Source organism: Pan paniscus, chromosome 5 (assembly GCF_029289425.2).
Source record: "Pan paniscus chromosome 5, NHGRI_mPanPan1-v2.0_pri, whole genome shotgun sequence".
Classification (NCBI taxonomy): domain Eukaryota; kingdom Metazoa; phylum Chordata; class Mammalia; order Primates; family Hominidae; genus Pan; species Pan paniscus.
This window is the reverse complement of record NC_073254.2, coordinates 17,730,302-17,749,613: the sequence shown is the minus strand read 5'-3', so window position 1 is coordinate 17,749,613 and position 19,312 is coordinate 17,730,302. Positions and strand designations below refer to the sequence as shown.

General features: G+C 43.5%; 2 protein-coding genes across 10 annotated transcripts in view; both read right to left on the bottom strand.

The window, feature by feature from the left end:
• Window positions 1-232, bottom strand: part of BPHL (biphenyl hydrolase like) — a 37,158-nt gene extending 36,926 nt beyond the window's left edge. The window contains exon 1 of one of the 3 annotated variants that reach the window (XM_055113149.2): window positions 11-232. The gene's annotated coding sequence lies outside the window, so the exon portion shown is untranslated. The remainder of the gene's footprint in view (window positions 1-10) is intronic. The other 2 variants (XM_063605128.1, XM_008972632.6) reach the window with 2 other exon arrangements.
• A 3,268-nt stretch (window positions 233-3,500) lies between these two features.
• The window catches only part of RIPK1 (receptor interacting serine/threonine kinase 1), a 50,575-nt gene continuing 34,763 nt past the window's right edge, over window positions 3,501-19,312 (bottom strand). For all 7 annotated transcript variants that reach the window (XM_055113145.2, XM_057302673.2, XM_034961372.3 and 4 more), the window contains 4 exons: window positions 14,397-14,487; window positions 12,659-13,228; window positions 7,752-7,904; window positions 3,501-5,638 (listed from right to left, as the gene is read on the bottom strand). In XM_055113145.2, coding sequence (XP_054969120.2) covers window positions 5,352-5,638; window positions 7,752-7,904; window positions 12,659-13,228; window positions 14,397-14,487 — 1,101 coding nt within the window. In that variant the 3' untranslated portion in view covers window positions 3,501-5,351. The remainder of the gene's footprint in view (window positions 5,639-7,751; window positions 7,905-12,658; window positions 13,229-14,396; window positions 14,488-19,312) is intronic.

Genomic DNA, 19,312 nt, shown 5'->3' with positions numbered 1-19,312 from the left:
CATGGGCGACCGAAACTCGGCTCGTGGTTTCGCAGTCCTGGAACGGCCGGCACCCGCGTAGACCGTCCCCTCTCGGTGCTGGCTCTGGCTCCCGGGATGAGTGTCCCCGTCGGCGCTGCCCCGCCCTCGCTCGTCGCCTCAGCGACCATGGCCTTTCCAGGAGGCGAGGCCGCCAGCCATAGCGCCTTCGCTGCGTGGGCGTCCAGGCGGGGCTCCGGAGTGGGCGGGGCTCCGGAGTGGGCGGGGCTCCGGCTCTAGGCAGGCTGCTATGTTGGATCAAGTAAAGTTCTAAACGCTGTGCACCTATCTAGTACTGACTAGTACTAGGAAGTGTATTTGCTTTTCAGAGATGATGGGATCTAAATTTTGTTTATACCACTTCACACCCATTAGGATGGCTACTAGCAAAACCCCCAGAAATTAGTGTTGGTGAAGATGTAGAGAAATTGAAGCCCTTGTATATTGCTGTTGGGAATGTAAAATGGTGCAGCCACTGTGATGAACAATACTGCGGTTCCTCAACAAATCAGTTATATGATCCAGCATTTTCTTTTCTGGGTATATAACCCAAAAGAATTTAGAACAGGGTGTACAAGAAGAAATGTTTTTACACTCACGTTGACAGCGGCACTATTCACAATAGCCAAAAGGGTGGAAGCAATTTAAGTGTCCAAAAACAGATACATGGATAAGCAAAATGTTGTCTGTGCATGCAAGGGAACGTTTTTTAGCCTGAACAAAGAACGAAATTCTGACACTTGCTACTACATGGATGAACCTGGAGGACACTATGCTGAGGGAGGTAAGCCAGTCAAAAAAAGACAAATACTGTGTGATTCCACTTATATAATAAGGTACCTAGAGGAGTCAAACTTATAGGGACAGAAAATAGAATGGGGGTTGTTGAGGGCTGGTGGAAGGGGGAATGGAAAGTTGGTGTTTCATGGGGACAGAGTTTCAGTTTGGAGAGATGAAAAAGTCCTGGGGATGGATTTTGGTGATGCCTGCATTACATTGTGAGTGTACTTACTGCCACTGAACTACACACCTAAAAGTGGTTTAAGTGGTAAGTTTTATGTATGTTTTACCACAATTAATTTTTTTCTTTTGGCTGTATAATTGCAGCTTTATAAAGGTTATAGACATTATCTAATTGAAATCTCAGTGGAGAAAAAAAACAACTATTTCTTTTTAAGTCAATCGTTCTGCCTTAATTGGAAATAACTGGCAGATTTGTGGCTACTGTTGTAGCCTTGGCTTGAATAATTGGAGACAACAGCTTCTTTGCATATTGCATTTCTTTTCCTCCAAGAGACCTTTTTGGTGTAACAGTCAGTCCTGTGAGCACAGTGCTTGTAGGTGTTACACTCATAGAAATTTCTGTCACCTGCAGTGTCCTCACTGGCCCATTGGACTTTCTTGAGTAGTAAAGGCAGTTTTGGCCTAAATACAGACTATGCAAAAGTTTTCATATTCTACTCTCAACATAAATCTATCACATTAATTCCTGCATAAAAGGAAAGAGACATATATAATGTTTGAGTTTAATATCATTTGACTTTCAGAAATCTTTGGTGAGGTCAGTATTTCCTTTTTTCCTGATATGTTGATTGGGGTTTCATCTCAGAAATGATAAAAATAGCTGTCTGTACAGTTTCAACACCAGTTACCCTTGTGCTAATAAAAAACGGTAGCACTGAGTTTTAGGTTATTGGTGTCACAATTTTTTTTTTTTTTTGAGACGGAGTTTTGGTCTTGTTGCCCAGGCTGGAGTGCAATGGCGCAATCTCAGCTCACTGTAACCTCTGCCTCGCAGGTTCAAGCAATTCTCCTGCCTCAGCCTCCTGAGTAGCTGAGATTACAAGCACCCGCCACCATGCCCGGCTAATTTTTGTAATTTTAGTAGAGACGAGGTTTTGCCATGTTGGCCAGGCTGGTCTCAAACTCCTGACCTCAGGTGATCCACCCGCCTCAGCCTCCTAAAGTGCTAGGATTACAGGTGTGCGCCACCGCGTCCAGCGTGGTGTCACTATTTTTAAGTAACATACCTGACAACCAGTTCTTTATATATAGCAAGATTGTACAGTTTAAAAAAACTGCCATTTTTGTGCCAGGCACCTTACGATGCATCATATTTCTTTAATCTTCACATCAGCCTTCTGTGCTATTGCACTCTTCATTTATAGATGAGGCAACTGAGGCTAAGAAAGGTTAGGAAGCAAGCCCTAGGTAACACAGCTGAAAAGTAATTTTGAGCTGCTCAATTTCAGGACTCTATACTTGGATAATGACGGCGAAAGGTTAGGAAGCAAGGCCTGGGTAACACAGCTGAGAAGGGGCAGAGGGGAGTTTTGAGCCGCTCAATTTCAGGACTCTATATTTGGATAATGATGGCGAAAGGTTAGGAAGCAAGGCCTGGGTAACACAGCTGAGAAGGGGCAGAGGGGAGTTTTGGGCTCTCAATTTCAGGACTCTATACTTGGATGATGATGATTGCTATTATTATTGAGGCACGGTGTGATCACAGCTCCCCACAGCCTCAAACTCCTGGGCTCAAGTGATCCTCCCACCTTACCCTCCCAAGAAGCTAGGACTACAGGCATACACCACCACACCTGGCTAGTATTTTTTAATGTTTTTGTGGAGATAGGGTCTTGCTGTATTGTCCACACTGGTCTCGAACTCATGGCCTCAAGCGATCCTCCCAGCTTGGCCTCCCAAAGTGCTGGGATTACAGGCATGAGCCACTATACCTGGTCGTATACTTGGATTATTACATATTGTAAAGATCACTGTAGTAGCATTAACCTTTCAGTGATTTCTCCGAAATCAGCTGCTTCTAAAATCTTGAATATTTACACTATTTATGCCTTTATTATAATTAGAAAACCCCTTCCCTTTCATAAATACCACACATTAAAATGTACATCAAAATGCTGCCTAAAATATTTTGTGATTTATTAAACATTTTATTCCTGAAACCCTAACCTCACGTGACAGACCCAAAGCAAAGATGATGATTGTAGCAACAAGTAGAAAATCTACCAAGCAGGACTGTGGGAGCTGGAAGTAGGTCTCCATTACCAGCAATAACCTAGGGTGTGAATATTTGTTTCCGAACCAAGTGTGGACAGTCTCGGTTCTCCTTTGCTGGTCTGTGTCGTCACTGGCTCTGCCCATTAACAGCAGTGTTCATGTGGAGCTTGGGCCTTGTATGTAACTCCTCACAGGCAAACTTGGTTCTTCTCACCATGGTGCTGAGAGAGTGGGGGTGAAGGGAAGGCCCCAGAGCCAGGCGCAGGGACAGCAGTGCTGCAGGCCTCTCATCCTGAGCGCCAAAATGCACTGGCAGGGAGGTGTTCTTACCATCAGCATCCCATCTGCTGCTTGGCAGCAGGAGGGTAAAAGGGGATTATGCTCAGGAAATGCGGCCTCAGTGGCAGAGGCACCATGGAGAATCCGCATCTGTCCCAGTGACACATCACATCAATAGCCTAAAGTTGTGGTATAAAATTTTATTTTAAAAAGTGTGTTAAAAAATGCCTTGCCCTCTTGCCTTTGAACATTAATTATTCAACCTCTTTGGAATCTAAGAGATTTGAGAACACCATTTGGATGGTGGTACAAGGAGCAAACAGAACTCACCCAGGCCCCTCCAGCAAAGCCTGGAGCCTCCCTCCATTCTCCCTTTTGGGCTGTAGGAGCCAAGGCTGCGTGGTGGCCAAGTAGTAACCGTACAGGTGCAGACAGGAGAGCCGAGGCTCATTACTTTACAGCAGTGCTCTTCTCAACCGGGGCAATTTTCCCCTTTCCTTGGACCATTTGACAATGTTTAGAGACTATTGTCACAACTGGGGGCGGGGGGGGGGGGGGGAGAACAGTGCCCCTGGCATCTAGTAGGTGGGGGCAGGGATGCTGCTAAACATCCTACAAGGCACAGGACAGTCCCCACAACAGAGAATTACCCAGCCCGAGATGCCAACAGTGGCAAGGCTGAGACAGTCTGCTCTGCAGCCCCATTTCAGGGGTGTGTATGTGTCTGCTAGAGTTGAGGGGATTCACAATCAGAATCAACAACACTGTTATCAGCCCAAGACACCAGAATCTGTTCCGACAGCCAGATTGACCATCACCACACCCTTCTCGCCCTCCCTCTGGGGAGAGCTAAGCACACAGCCTTCCTTGTCGGTTTAGCAAAATGCCAGTGGAGACACTGAGCGGCCTACCCAGCTTCAGTCTTCTATTCTAGTTCTTTCATCCACCCCCAGGTTTCAGGTGGGCTTTGAAAGGTTAGGTGCTAGAGGCACAATTACCACACTCAGAAGCTGTCCTTTTTCACCACAGAAAAAATATGAAAATACTTTCACAGTACACAGAGTAAACCGAGGAAGCCACTCAACAGTATCAGCCCTGAGGTTCTGGTCTCACCCAGGGGTAGAGATCAGCATTTCCTGTTCCCTCTCCAGGGCACCCAGGCTGGGTGAAGGTACCAGAATGCCAGGAAATAACTTTAAAAGTCAATCAAGAATTTCTGTTGTAGTCACAGTTAGTAGCAATTCCTTGCAACAACTGCCTGGGAAATTCTGATGTTTCCCCCCTCCTTGGTACCCCTTTAAATCCATTCAGTTAATTTGAAAACTCAATATAAATTCAATTAATTAAAAAATAATCGATAATTTAATGGGCTGAAGACTGCACGTGGTTCTTAGAGCCTACAGTGACTGATAGAGTATTGAATATTAACGTTAACGGACCCTGTGATGTGGCAGTGAGCTGCAGCTGTGATCCACGAAGTCTCTGAACAGGGCTTAGAATTTGACTGCACTTTGTTTTTAACAGGAGCCTACGTGAAGAAGAAAGCACACAATTTTAAAAGGTGATTTTATGTTCTCTGAGTTTTTCTTCTTGCTTCAACAAAACTCTAGGAAATGCCATAAGCTGAAAGAACATGACCTTCCTCAGACATCTCTTCTCTCCCTTTCCAAACACAACTAGGAGTCACTTTTTTATTGGTGCTACGCCATTAAGAGGTCTTCCTGCTTACGCTTTCCTCAGAGCGGATTGTTGGCTGGGCGCAGTGGCTCAGTGCCTGATATCCCAGCACTTTGGAAGGCCGAGGCGGGAGGATCACTTGAGTCCAGAAGTTTGAGACCAGCCTGGCAACAGAGTGAGACCCCTTTGCTGCAGATTTCTTTCCCCATTCTCCAGCTATGAAGTACAGGAAACAATATTTCTGCAGACACAGAACCCCTATCAGTGAGGACAGAATTCTGAATGCTCTGAGGCAGCCAACTTTCTGGGGTTATTCACTAAGTGAGGCGTCCACTTCAGCTGCCGTAGCCCATCCAGGGTTAGTTCTGGCTGACGTAAATCAAGCTGCTCAGAAGGTCGATCCTGGAACACTGGTGGAGCGCCTGGGCCAGCTTCCCCACTGTGGCTCCTTTAATGCCTTCCCTCATCACCCACTTTTGGAGCATCTGGTAAACCTTTTCTTTTAGTCCATCTCGCTCATAGTCATGGTCAATTTCATCAATCTGAGATTGTGTGAAGCCCAGTTTACGGGCACAGTTTTTCCAGTGCTTTCCCAGATTTTCCCTGATTGGGTCCAGGTGTTTATCCGTCAGACTAGTGGTATTATCTGCCAAATGGGAAAGAGAAGAAGGTATCAAGCTAAAACCCATTCAAACATTCCGGCTTCCTGAATTGCTAAAAAACCCAAGTGAAATGAAGAGTACCAGAAGACAGTGAAAAAGATAACTTCTTAGTTATATAGCTGTTGATGCACCGGCAGACATTTCACATGCCTGCTAGCCCACATGGAGTCTTTATGTGAATTAGAATAGGGCATTCCCGGCCTGGCGTGGTGGCTCATGCCTATAATCCCAACACTTTGGGAGGCCAAGGCAGGAGGATCACTTGAACCCGGGAGTTCTAGACCAGTCCTGGGCAACACAGCAAGAACCTGTCTCTACCAAAAAAAAAATTTTTTTTTAATTAGCTGGGTATGGTGGCACATGCCTGTAGTCCCAGTTACTGAGGAGGCTGAGACAGGAGGATCACTTGAACTCAGGAGTTCGAGGCTGCAGTGAGCCACGATTGTGCCACTGTACTTCAGCCTGGGCCACAGAGCAGGATGTTGTCTCAAAAACAAAACAAAAAAGAATAAGGCATTCCTTCCTCCTAGTAGACACATCCCTGGGCCACAGCTGATGGCTCTGTGAACAAAACCCCTGTGTGGCTACGAGGTCGGGTGTTCTAGTCAATCTTAGCCAGTGACCCTGTTAGTATTCGACCTTCCTGGATGTAAAGGGAAAACCACCATTTTTGTTCCTTTTAGACATTCTCCACTTACATCTGGCCAGAGTTCAAGCTGCTCAACTCCTGACCACCACCCCAGCCCAACAGTTCACTTTCCTCTTACTTAATCAAGGAATTGTCCAGCAGGCGTGAACCCATTCAGTTACAAAGCCTTCCCTGTCTTTCAAGCGACGAGGTAACTATACTCTTCAAGGTCTGTTTTTGGACCCTTCCCCTCCTTTACTCCACCCCACTGCCGACCGACATTGCCTCTTCTCCAATAGCCATAACCTCTCTCCAATAGCCATAACCTCTCTCCTTCTACTGGTTCCTTCCCTTCGCCCTTCATAAAAATAATAAAAGGAAACAAAAATGTACAACCACCACAACAAAAAAAATTCCTTAATCCCCACACTACCTCATTAAACAGAATATAAGGAAGAGAACATTTCATTCTTCCTTTCCACCTCTCTTCTTTCCTCAGCCCTCTGTGATGTGGCTCTCTCTCTATCCGTATCTTATAGATTGTCAGCAGTCCAAGAACTTCCCAAGATATTTTCCAAATTTTGTCAATATTTCTGTAGGGGGTAGATCCTGGGTTTCATTAGATTCTCACAGGTGCCCCTGACCATTCGCAAGTTCTGTTCTAGGTATTTTAAAAGCTGTCCTTCAAATGGGTTAGACCAGGGGTTGGCCAACTATGGCCTGTGGGCCAAATCTGACTCCTGCCAGCATTTGTAAATCAACTTTTATTGGAACACAGCCATGCTCATTCATGTACATATTGTCTGTGGTTGCTTTTGCACTACAATAAGAGAGGTGAGTAGTTCCAAGAGACCTCAAAGCCAGCAGGGCCCAACATTTACTATTGGTTCCTTTACAGAAAAAAAAAAAAAAAGCGCCAATCCCATGGTTAATTAGAAAGCTGAGTTCTTAATCAAGTCGTTTTGGCCTCACGACTTTTTCCAGACTGTACTTTGGGATTAGCATTATGGGCTGCACCATAGAACCCTATAAGAGATAGCCCTCTTGATTTTATTACAGAAGTGCTGTGGAGGGCACAGTCTTCTATCTTTTACAGGATCTCCTTCGATGAGGGCCTGACACAGCTATTTCTTCCGGGTCTGAGAAGTAATACTGATGATGATAATGATGAAAGTTTAACACTTTTTGTAGAACTTACTATGTGCCAGGCAGTGTTCTAAGCTTTTTATACATATCAACTCATTTAATTTTCACAACAAATCCATAAATTAAATACTGTGATTATCTCCATATTAAAAATAAATAAATGACAAAGGAATTATATGGAAATTACAAAGATATTTTGCAGAAGTAACATGAGAAAACTTTCAAGAAGAATTATCAAAGAAATTTTAAGATTCCACTATGTCCTTCTCACAAGTAAGAAAGTTCAAGGTTGCTAGGCGTTGAGTCCTTCCAGGGTATCTTACCAAAGATAGCTTGGTACTTAGCAGCTGGCTCTTCTTTGAAGTTCGTATTTGTGCTGTCTAGTAGTGATGAACTCGTCCCACCAATCTCCATATAATTGTAGGCTCCAATCTGAATGCCAGTACTATTGTATATGGTATATTTTATAGATTCATCTGAATAGAGAGAAACACACAGGTAAGTAATTCTAGATCAAGAGAAAAAAATACAGCATGGCAAAAAAGCAGGGCTTTATGCCAAACATTAAGTTAATTATCCTATGCCACCCTTTAAACTTTTCTTCTTTAAAATCTGGCTAAACCACCTCATACCCATTAGGATGCCTACGATTAAAAAAAAAAAAAGACAGAAATAACGCATATTGACAAAGATGTGGAAAAAATGAAGCCCTTGTGCACTGCTGGTGGGAATGTGAAATGGTGCAGCCGCTGCTATAAAGAGTATAGTGGGCCAGGCGTGGTGGCTCACACCTGTGATCCCAGCACTTTGGGAGGCTGATGCAGGTGATCACCTGAGGTCAGGAGTTTGAGACCAGCCTGGCCAACATGGTGAAACCCCTTCTCTACTAAAAATACAAAAATTAGCCAGGCGTGGTGGTGGGCGCCTGTAATCCCAGCTACTCAGGAGGCTGAGGCAGGAGAATCACTTGAACCCAGGAGGCGGAGCTTGCAGTGAGCCAAGATCGTGCCACTGCACTCCAGCCTGGTGATAGAGTGAGTCTGTCTCAAAAAAAAAAAAAAAAAAATTGTGATTCTTCAAAAAAATTAAAGATAGAATTACCATATGATCCAGCAATTCCGTTTCTGAGTATATACCCAAAAGAACTAAAACAGGGTCTTGAAGAAATATTTCTACCCACGTGTTCATTGCAGCATCATTCACAATAGCCAAAAGGTGGAAGTAAGCCAAGCACCCATGAGCAGATGAGTGGATAACCCAACTGTGGTCTGGCTACACAATGGAATCGTCAGCCTTGAAAAGGAAGGGAATCACATCACATGCTACAACATGCATGAAGCTTGAGGACATTTCCTAAGTGAATGAAGCCAGCCACAAAGAAAAATACTGCACGATTCCACTCATATGAGGTATCTAGAATAGTCAGAGTCACAGAAACAGAGAGTAGAATGGTGGTTGTCCGGGGCTGGGAGGGGAGCTGGGGAGTTGGTGTTTAATGGATACAGAGTTTTAGTTTTGCAAGATTAAAACAGTTATATAGATAGATGGTGGTGATGGTTGCATAACAATGTGAATGTTAGATAATGCCACTGTAAAAATGGTTAAAATGGTAAATTTTATGTTTTTGAATTTTACCATAAAAAAATGTGGCTAACACCAAGTCAGAAAACAGAAGTGGATGAACAACACAGCAAAGCTCAGCCACACTTCCCAGCGGGATCCCACGACTCTGAACAACATCTGTGAAGGGTCCTCCTCCTTTACCTGATAAACTCAAACCTCTCAGGTTCAGTATTCAGAAGCTAGCCACAGCTCTGCACTACCCTCTTGTCTCTGATCTTCCTTTCACTGTTTCCTCCCTGTCTCCACTCCAGAGACTCCAGTCCCACCAGATTTCCCACTGATCTGCTGACATGATGCTCCTGCCTCTGCCTGGACTGCTGACCTCCCCACGTGCTTCTCCCTGCTTGTGAGTTTCTGACATAGGCCCAGCACAAATTCCACCTCCTTCCATGAGCCTGCACTGTAATCCTAGACTCAGCACTCTGCCCTGCGCAGCTCTGTATCCGAGCTGGGTCTGTTTGACTTCTCCACTAGAATGTGAGTCCCAAGGGCAGCGACCACACCCACTTGTTTTTGTATTCCTTACACTCGCTAGCCTGGGCCTTGGTACGGGGCATGGGCTCAATGACATTCATGCTGAGCTGAATTTGTCAAGTGTCGGTACTGTCCCTAAAGAGCACTTGGCATATCTTTGTAGGAGAGAGAAGGTGGTTGAGAAGACAGTTCTGAGGAGGGAGGGAAATGAGTATCAGCTCAAGGTACCTCCGTCAGCACACCTGGCCCTAAGGTAGGCCGCCCTCTGGACCAGGCACCGTGCTCATTTGTTACATTTTCTCTGAGGAAGCCAAGGAAACTAGGGACCCTCTCTACTGAAAGGTGTAAGAAATATAGGATGTGCGCACACACGCCATCTGTGTGCAATTCAGGGTGTTCGTGAAGCTGCTGAAACTGGGGTCCTTGGAATCCTAGCAAGGAACCCCTGTGACAGTCTCTGAGGTGCCTTCCAGTGCTCAAGGCTGTCTAGGTGTTCTTTGTTGACAATGATAATAACAGTGCTAATAATAGCAGCTACTGTTTACTGAGCACTTACTCTGCGCATCGTCAGGCACAGTGCTAAGCTGCCTTACCCTGTTTAATCCTCCTGGCCCACCACCTCCAGCTTACACTGACACTGTGTTCGTCACTCACAGTCTGCGCTCACCGCGGGCTTACATGGAGGTTTATTTACCCTGCACCTCTCTACTTGGAAATTTGTGTTCTTGAATCAGTGCTTTCTGCCCAAATCTGGCCACTGGAAAAACCATGAAAGTTATGAAGTGGAGAAACTAATGCAATATTAGAAACATACTAGAGCTTACAATATATAAATTTTCAGTTGTAACATTTTCATTTATAATTGAGGAGAATGAACTCTGGAGAGGCAAATGACTTTCCCAAAGTCACCCATATAGTGACCGGCACAAGCAGGACTAGACCTGGGTCTCCTGACTCTTAGCCCAGTGAGCTTTCCTTTTCTAACCTCACTTCAAGCAGCACAGTGAATAAAAAGCAGTGGGTCTGAGAGCTCTTTCACTGAAAGGAAGACATTTATTTTCCTTTTGTACTTACTGCATACACACCCTTCTTCTATGGTATGGCAAATTAGAAAACTCACATTTTGGTATAGAGTTAGGACTTTTTGATGATAAAAGCAAGCAGAGGACTTGTTTAAATTTGCAAGGAGAAACTCAGCGTGTTCATTTACTAGCTTAGTACCTGGCAGGATCATCTTTGGGAGCAGAAACACAGAAAACTCTATTATTTATTGTAGATCCAAGGGCCCCTTCCCCACTGAAAGCATCTCAGAATCCTGAAGAAGCTGCATCCCTGTACATCTGTCACTGGCAGAACCAGGAACCAGAGCGAGGTGAAAACACAAAGAGATTTCTGGCACTAAACGGGTGTATTTGGGTTGCTCATGTAGAAAAAAGATAAAAAATGACACATTAAATATTGGTTTAGGGTCTGCCTTCTGTCCACTAGGATTTAAACTGTGTGAGGGAAGGGACTCAGGCTGTTTGTTCAGTTATAGCTCCAGTGCCTGGAGAACTGCACGTCACAAAGTGGGAAGAGTTTTGGAATTTTTTTTTTTTTTTTTTTTTTTTTGCGACAGAGTCTCGCTCTGTCACCCAGGCTGGAGTGCAGTGGTGCGATCTCGGCTTACTGCAACCTCTGCCTCCCGGGTTCAAGTGATTCTCCTGCCTCACCCTCCCGAGTAGCTGGGATTACAGGCGCACGCCACTATGCCCAGCTATTTTTTTTTTTTTTTTTTTTTTTTGTATTTTTAGTAGAGACGGGGTTTCACCGTGTTAGCCAGGATGGTCTCAATCTCCTGACCTCGTGATCTTCCCACCTCGGCCTCCCAAAGTGCTGGAATTACAGGCGTGAGCCACTGTGCCCAGCCAGTGGAATTTTTTTTTTTTTTTTCGAGACACAATCTCACTCTGTTGCCCAGGCTGGAGTGCAGTGGCATGATCTCAGCTCACTGCAACGTCTGTCTCCAGGGTTCAAGTGATTCTCCTGCCTCAGCCTCCCTAGTAGCTGGGGCTAAAGGCATGCGCCACCACGCCTGGCTAATTTTTGTATTATTTAGTAGAGACAGGGTTTCACCATGTTAGCCAGGCTGGTCTCGAACTCCTGGCCTCAAGTGATCCACTCACCTCAGCCTCCCAAAGTGCTGAGATTACAGGCATAAGCCACCACGCCTGGCCAACCATGGCCCCAGCTGAAATTTTTATTGACTTAATCATGAATGAATAAAATGATATGGCAATACTAATAAAAAATTTTATCCCCAACATGAAGGAAACAAAAGGACATTCTGCTCATAGGATTATACATGACTTGGATACTGCTTAATGTCTAATCCAATATTTTGCATTCTACAGATCTTATCATAAAACCTATGGAAGAAATCGAGGATGTTTGCATAGGACGTTTTTGGAGAATTTGGCCTTTTGAAAGAAAATGTAACTAAGCTCTGTGGTTCTGAAAGCTTCCTCTACCTGAGATGATTTCAAGATCTCCAGGACACCTGTGGGTATCATTGGTAGATGCTGTTCAGGTAGTTAAGGTGATGTTGGTGAGTATTATTTGATAAAAATGCTGGATATTACATTAACTCACTTCCATTCTAGACTGCCAGTAACTACTATCACCTACCTTTTACTTCACCTGATAGAGATATGGGAGTTAAAAGAAAATTTTTCATCACTAATGGTAGTCTTTGAGCTATATAAGGTCAGAAACAAAAATATCCAAGACTGATTTCTTACCTTCAAAAAGTAGCAAGCAAGGTAAAAGCAAATAAGCAGGTAACTTCCCATTTATCAGAGATTGGGTGAAATAGGACTACTATGCACTCCAGGTTAGAGTCAAAGATGCCTGCCAGTCACAAGGACCTGTAACCCGATGCTTGCGGGCATCTGTGATGAATCCTAGCCCCAGATGAAATACTCCCAGACCAAGTGGTCTGGTAGGGTCCACTCCACAGGGGCAATTTGCATCTGGCAGCTGATGATGCCCTCTGTCCCCACTGTAACCCACAATCTATAATAGAGCTGCTTGGTTGCTTTATTTTCTGAAAAATAAAAAAAGACAAGATTGTGACTATCGAAGACCCATTTACCTGTTGGTGGCAAGGAGCCGAATGGCATGGTGGGTGTATTTCCTAGATAGTTGGTCTCAGGCACTGGGATATTATGCAGACTAGGCATATGACTTGGAATTGGCCTGTACCAAACTCTGGGACCTGCTGTTCCTGGATCCAGTGGTCTTGTTCCAAAGCCATGTGAGCTATATAATCCATTGTTCTGATACAGTACTTGAGGTTGGCTGGTGAGCCCTGAGGGCTGGTGCACTGCATTACCATGACTGGCTGCACTGGAATAAGCAGTGCCTTTTCCCTCCGTATTCTGAAAATTCTCGTAAGGTCTTTGCTGTGCAAAAGGGTCATGGGAGACCCTGCGTCTCCTTTCCTCCTCTCTGTTGTAAGCCACATTCTGTCTGGGCTGCTGTTTCGTCTGCCTGTCCATGCGGCTGCCATAAAGATGGTAGTTGGCTTCGTCTTGGAGTTTACTCTGCAGGCTGGGCTCATTCTCTTCTTGTGGGTGCTCCAGGGAGGGGGCAAACCAGGACTCCTCCACAGGACCCATCCCAAGTCCCTGGGAACTGTGCAGTGAACCAGGCTGTTCTGTGGCTGAGAAGAAATGATCAACATTAGAATGGGTGTCATGAAACATTAAAAAGTAAAATAAAATCTGAGCACCGTCATGAATCTGTATCTCAAAGTAACACACAGAAAACAAGTACGAGACCAGTCCAAAGCATTTAGGAGATGGTCCTCTTCCCACAAGCTTTACAAATAATAATAGGAGCTCCTTGCTGGCAGTGAGAGAGTACTAGGAAAATTATAGCAAGCAAGAGAAAAGCGGCTGTTGCAGGGATGATCAAGGAAAAAAGGGACTTGGTTTGGAGCAGAGAAGGTGGTTGTCTCCTTGGAGCAATTCAGGTGGAAAATAAGATCTGTGGCTGGGTGCCGTGGCTCACGCCTGTAATCCTAGCACGCTGGGAGGCTGAGGCGGACGGATCACCTGAGGTCGGGAGTTCGAGACCAGCCTGGCCAACATGGTGAAACCCCATCTCTACTGAAAATACAAAAATTAGCCGGGCATGGTGGTGCATGCCTGTAATCCCTGCTGCTTGGGAGGCTGAGGCAGAAGAATCGCTTGAACCTGAAAGGCGGAGGTTGTAGTGAGCCAAGATCACACTACTGCACTCCAGCCAGGGTGACAGACTCTGTCTCCAAAAAAAAAAAAGATCTGCAGCAGCTCTGTCCTAAGCATGTCCCATGAATTCTTTCATTCTTGAAGAGCCCTATGAGAGGAGGAGCAATTATGATTTGATGGGTGAAGTTTAGAAGAGGTTAAGTAATTAGCCACAGATCAGGTAGCTAAGGGGCTTCAGTATCCTATACTCTGCCATCCCTTTTGTTACAGTGAAAAAAGTATCCCTACTTGACCTGAGACCAGCCTCTCTGCTTGTATCCTGGCTGTAAGTCACTCCGAGCTCCTCAGGGACTTTGCTCTCACATATGTCCCCTTCCTTCTTCTGAACCGTCACTTCTCCCCATCAGATATATTAGGCCTTTTGTTCAGAACACTCTATGACTGGTGAGCACACTGTTACTTCATATTTCAAATACATGTAACTTGACTCTGGAATATTATTATAAATTCCTGTAAGGCAGGTGTTCACTTTTACAGTTTCTTCTGTTTCCCATATGGTCCTGAATAGTCTTTTAGAGAGTGGAGTGAATGAGTAACCAAACAAATAAATGAATAGATTTTGACCATAGTGTCATTTACCTGAATTTGACCGGCTTGAAGGTACTGCCACACAATCAAGTTGAAGAGACTGCATTCTCTTCACAACTGCATTTTCGTTTGAATACTCTTTCTATAATTAAGAGCATAAATACGCACTTTAGTGAACAGCAGGAAATAGAGTCCCAGAAAATTTTAACAAGAAGAATTCATATTTTCAGAAGGTAGAAATTTCACACAGATCTTACAAGTAGTAATTTTTTAAAATTAATGTTTTTCCCAAATAGCCAAAATGATCTTTAAAAAGAACAAGGTTGTAGGACTCACACTTCCTGATTTCAAAACTTACTACAAAGCTACAGTATTCAAAACAGTGTAGTACTGGCATAAAGACAGGCACATATGCCAGTGGGGCAGAATGGAAAGCCTAGGAATAAACCCTCCTATAAATGGCCAGTTGATTTTTGACAAGGTTGCCAAGAGCATTCGATGGGGGAAAACTGAATATACACACATGAAATAATGAAGTTGGACCCTTATTTCATACCATATAAAAATTAACTCACAATGGATCAAAGACTTTAATTTAAGGGCTAGTGCCACAAAAATTCTTAGAAGAAAACACAGGGAAAAAGCTTCATGACATTGGACTTGGCAGCGATTTCTTGGTTATGACACAAAAGCACAAACAAAAGTAAAGAGTAAAAATAATACATCAGAATTAAAAGCTTCTGTGCATCAAAGGATACTATGAAAAGAGTAAAAAGATAACCTACAGAATAAGGAAAAAATACTTTGGGAGGCCAAGGCAGGTGGATCCCATGAGGTCAGGAGTTCGAGACCAGCCAGGCCAACATGGTGAAACCTTGTCTCTACTAAAAATACAAAAACTAACCAGGCATGGTGGTGTGTGCCTGTAGTCCCAGCTACTCGGGAGGCTGAGGCAGGAGTTATCTCTTGAACCTGGGAGGCAGAGGTTGCAGTGAACCAACATTCTGCCACTGCACTCCAGTCTGGGTGGCGACAGAGCAAGATTCTGTCTCCAAAAAAAAATAAATAAATAAAATAAAAAAATAAATAAATAAAATAAAATAATGGGGAAAAAGTTGCAAACAATATATATCTGAAAACGGATGAAATCCAGAACATAAAAAAAAAAAATCCTACAACTCAACAACAAAAAACAAACAACCCAATTCAAAAATGGGCAAAGAACTTGAATAGCAGTTTCTCCATAGAAGATATACAAATGGCCAATAAGCCATGAAGATGCTCAACATCATGAGTCATAGGGAAATGCAAGTCAAAACCACCATGAGGTACACTTTCACACTCCTTAGAGTGACTATAATATAAAAATGATAAATAAAAAGTGTTGGTAAGATGGTGGAGAAATTAGAATCCTTGTGCATTGCTGGTGGGGAATATAAAATGGTGTAGCTACCGTGTAAAACAATTTTAACAGTACTTAAAAGTTAAACATGGCCGGGCATGGGAGCTCACGCCTGTAATCCCAGCACTTTGGAACCTCAGATCACCTGAGGTTAGGAGTTTGAGACCAGCCTGGACAACATGGTGAAACCACCCCATCTCTACTAAAAATACAAAAAACTAGCCGGGCGTGGTGGTGTATGCCTGTAATCCCAGCTACTCGGGAAGGTGAGGCAGGAGAATCACTTGAACCCGGGAGGTGGAGGTTGCAGTGAGCCGAGATGGTGCCACTGCATTCCAGCCTGGGCGACAGAGGGAGACTCTGTCTCAGAAAAAAAAAAAAAGTTATACATAGAATTACCATATGATCTAGCAATTCCACACCCGGATATATATACCCCAAAGAACTGAAGGCAGGAACTCAAAATATGGTGCAGGTGTAGTATCCCTTATCCAAAATGCTTGGGATTAGAAGTGTTTTGGATTTTGGATTGTTTCCAATTTGGGAATATTTGCATGTACAGAATGACAGATCGTGGGGAGAGGACCTAAGTCTAAACATGAAGTTTATTTGTGTTTCATATGCACCTTATACACATAGCCTGAAGGTCACTTTATACCATATTTTAATAATTTTGTGCATGAAACAAAGTTTGAGGATACTGAACTATCAGAAAGCAGAGGTGTCAGGTGTGGTATTTTCCACTTGTGGCATCATGCTGGCACTCAAAACGTTTCAGATTTTGGAGGATTTTGAATTTTGGATTTTGGGTTTAGGGATGTTCAACCTGTATATCCATATGATGGAATGTTATTCAGCCATAAAAGGAATGAAATTCTGATACATGCTATGAAACAGATGAACCTTGAAAACATTATGCTAAGTGAAATATGCCAGACTCCAAAGGAAATACATTGTGTGATCCTTTTGCTAGGAGCTACCTAGAATTCAGAGACAGAAAACAGAATAGAAGCTACCAGGGGCTGGGAGAGGGAGGAATGGGGAGTTACCGTTTAGCAGGTACAGAGTTTCAGTTTGGGATGATAAAAAAGTTCTAGATATAGATAGTGGTAATGGCCGTACAACATTATGAATGTACTTAATGCCACTGGATTGTTCACTTAAAAATGGTTAAAATAGAGAATTTTATGTTAAGTATATTTTGCCACAGTAAAAAACTTTTTCCTTATAGGAGCAATAATCCTCATTATAGAAAACATAGAAAATTATATATTCTTAAAACCTATCCATAGTTTTGCCCTACACCCAAAGATAAAATGTTAACACTTTGGTATTTTTCCTTCAAGTTTTTTTTTTCCTAGTTTTATTTGTATTTTGCTGTTAACAGATTGTCTGCTATATAAATAAGTGGTCAAAAATACTAGCTAAATGAATACATGCATGATCTAGGGGAGAATGACAGAGGGTATTAATTATGTTCACACTTTGTAGCATTCTATATATTGTTTTTGTCTCTTTGTATGTTTATTTTTAGAGATCGAATCTCCCTCTGTCGCCCAGGCAGGAGTGCAGTGGCATGGTCATAGCTCACTGAAACCTCCAACTCCTGGGCTCAAGCAATCCTCCCAGCTTGTCCTCCCAAAGAGCTGGGATTACAGGCATGAGCCACCTCACCCACCTGTATGTTTATTGTTTTTAATTAACATGAAAAGGGTTTTTTGTTGTTTTTTTTCTTGAGACAGAGTCTCACTGTGTCCTCCAGGCTAGAGTGCAGGCTCAACCTCCAGGCTCAAGAGAGCCTGCCACCTCAGCCTCCTGTGTAGCTGGGACAACAGGCATGCGCCACCACGCTTGGCTAATTTTTGTATTTTTTGTAGAGATCGGTTTTTGCCATGTTGCTGGTTTTGAACTGGCCTCAAGAAATCCACCCACCTCAGCCTCCCAAAGTGCTGAGATTATAGGCACGAGCCACCCTGCTTAGCCTAATATGAAAAGTATTTTTGTTATTTTAATTTTATCAAATTGATTTTCTTTTTATAGTTATTTTTATTACACAAATATGTTAAGTACAAAGTCCTTTTGAAAGATTCAAACAGGCCAGGCATGGTGGCTCACGCCTGTAATCCCAGCACTCTAGGAGGCCAAGGCGAGCAGATCGCTTGAGGTCAGGAGTTCAAGACCAGCCTGGCCAACATGGTGAAACCCCATCTCTACTAAAAGTACAAAAAAATTAGCTGGGTGTGGTGGTACACGCCTGTAATCCCAGCTACTCGGGAGGCTGAGGCACGAGAATCACTTGAACCCGGGAGGTGGAGGTTGTAGTGAGCCCAGATTGTGTCACTGCACTCCAGCCTGGGTGACAGAGTAAGACCATCTCAAAAAGAAAACCAAAAAAACCCCCAAAGATTCAAACAATGCAGAATCACATAGAATAACATCCAAACATTCCTTCAGCACCTACTCTTCCATTCCCTAGAGGTAAGCCTTATCCAGAGTGTGATGCATATCACTCTTATTCTCTCTCTAGGAATTTGCACACACATTCCAGAAATATATATATATTTGAGACACAGTTTCACTCTGTTGCCCAGGATGGAGTGTAGTGGCACAATCTTGGCTCACTGCAACCTCCACCTCCCGGGTTCAAGCAATTCTCATGCCTCAGCCTCCTGAGTAGCTGGGATTATGGACATGCACCACCATACCTGGCCAGTCTTTTTTGTATTATTAGTAGAGACGGGGTTTTACCATGTTGGCCAGCTGGTCTCCAACTCCTCACCTCAAGTGATCTGTACACCTCCGCCTCCCATAGTGCTGGAATTACAGGCATGAGCCACTGCACCCGGCCAAAATATATGTATCTTTAACATTAAAAGGACCACACTGTAAGTATTGTTTTGTGACTTATTTTTTTCACTAACAGCTAATCTTGAAGATCTTTCTATATCATTACATGTTAGTTTCCACCTCTTTCTTTTAAATGGCTATTAGTATTCTGTAGTTTAGATGAATCATAATTTAGGGCAGTTACTTATGGATATTTGAGTTGTTTCTAATTTTTCACTCTTATAAACTAAGGTGCAAAGAATGGAAACTACATCTTTGAGTGCACGTGAGCGGTATAGATTACTGAGAGTAGAACTGCAGCCAAACTTATGGGCTTGTGGAGTTTGTTGGGTGCCTCACCTTCTAATAAACTTCGCCACTCTTACCAACACTGCAGAAGACTCCTTGTTATTCTGCATTTTCACCAACACACTGTATCACTAATCTTTCAAAAATTTCAATCTAATGGATGAAAAATTGTAACGGGTTCATTTTGCCTTTCTCTGTTGGCAAGGCCAAATATCTTTTCTGAAGTATGTTGTTCAGTTTCTTTTTTGAATTGTCTATGTTCTTTGTCTATTATTTTTCTTTTATTTTGGTTTTTTTGTTTGTTTTTTTGAGACAGAGTCTCGCTTTGTCACCCAGGCTGGAGTGCAGTGGCTCCATCTCGGCTCACTGCAAGCTCCGCCTCCTGGGTTCACACCATTCTCCTGCCTCAGCCTCCCAAGTAGCTGGGACT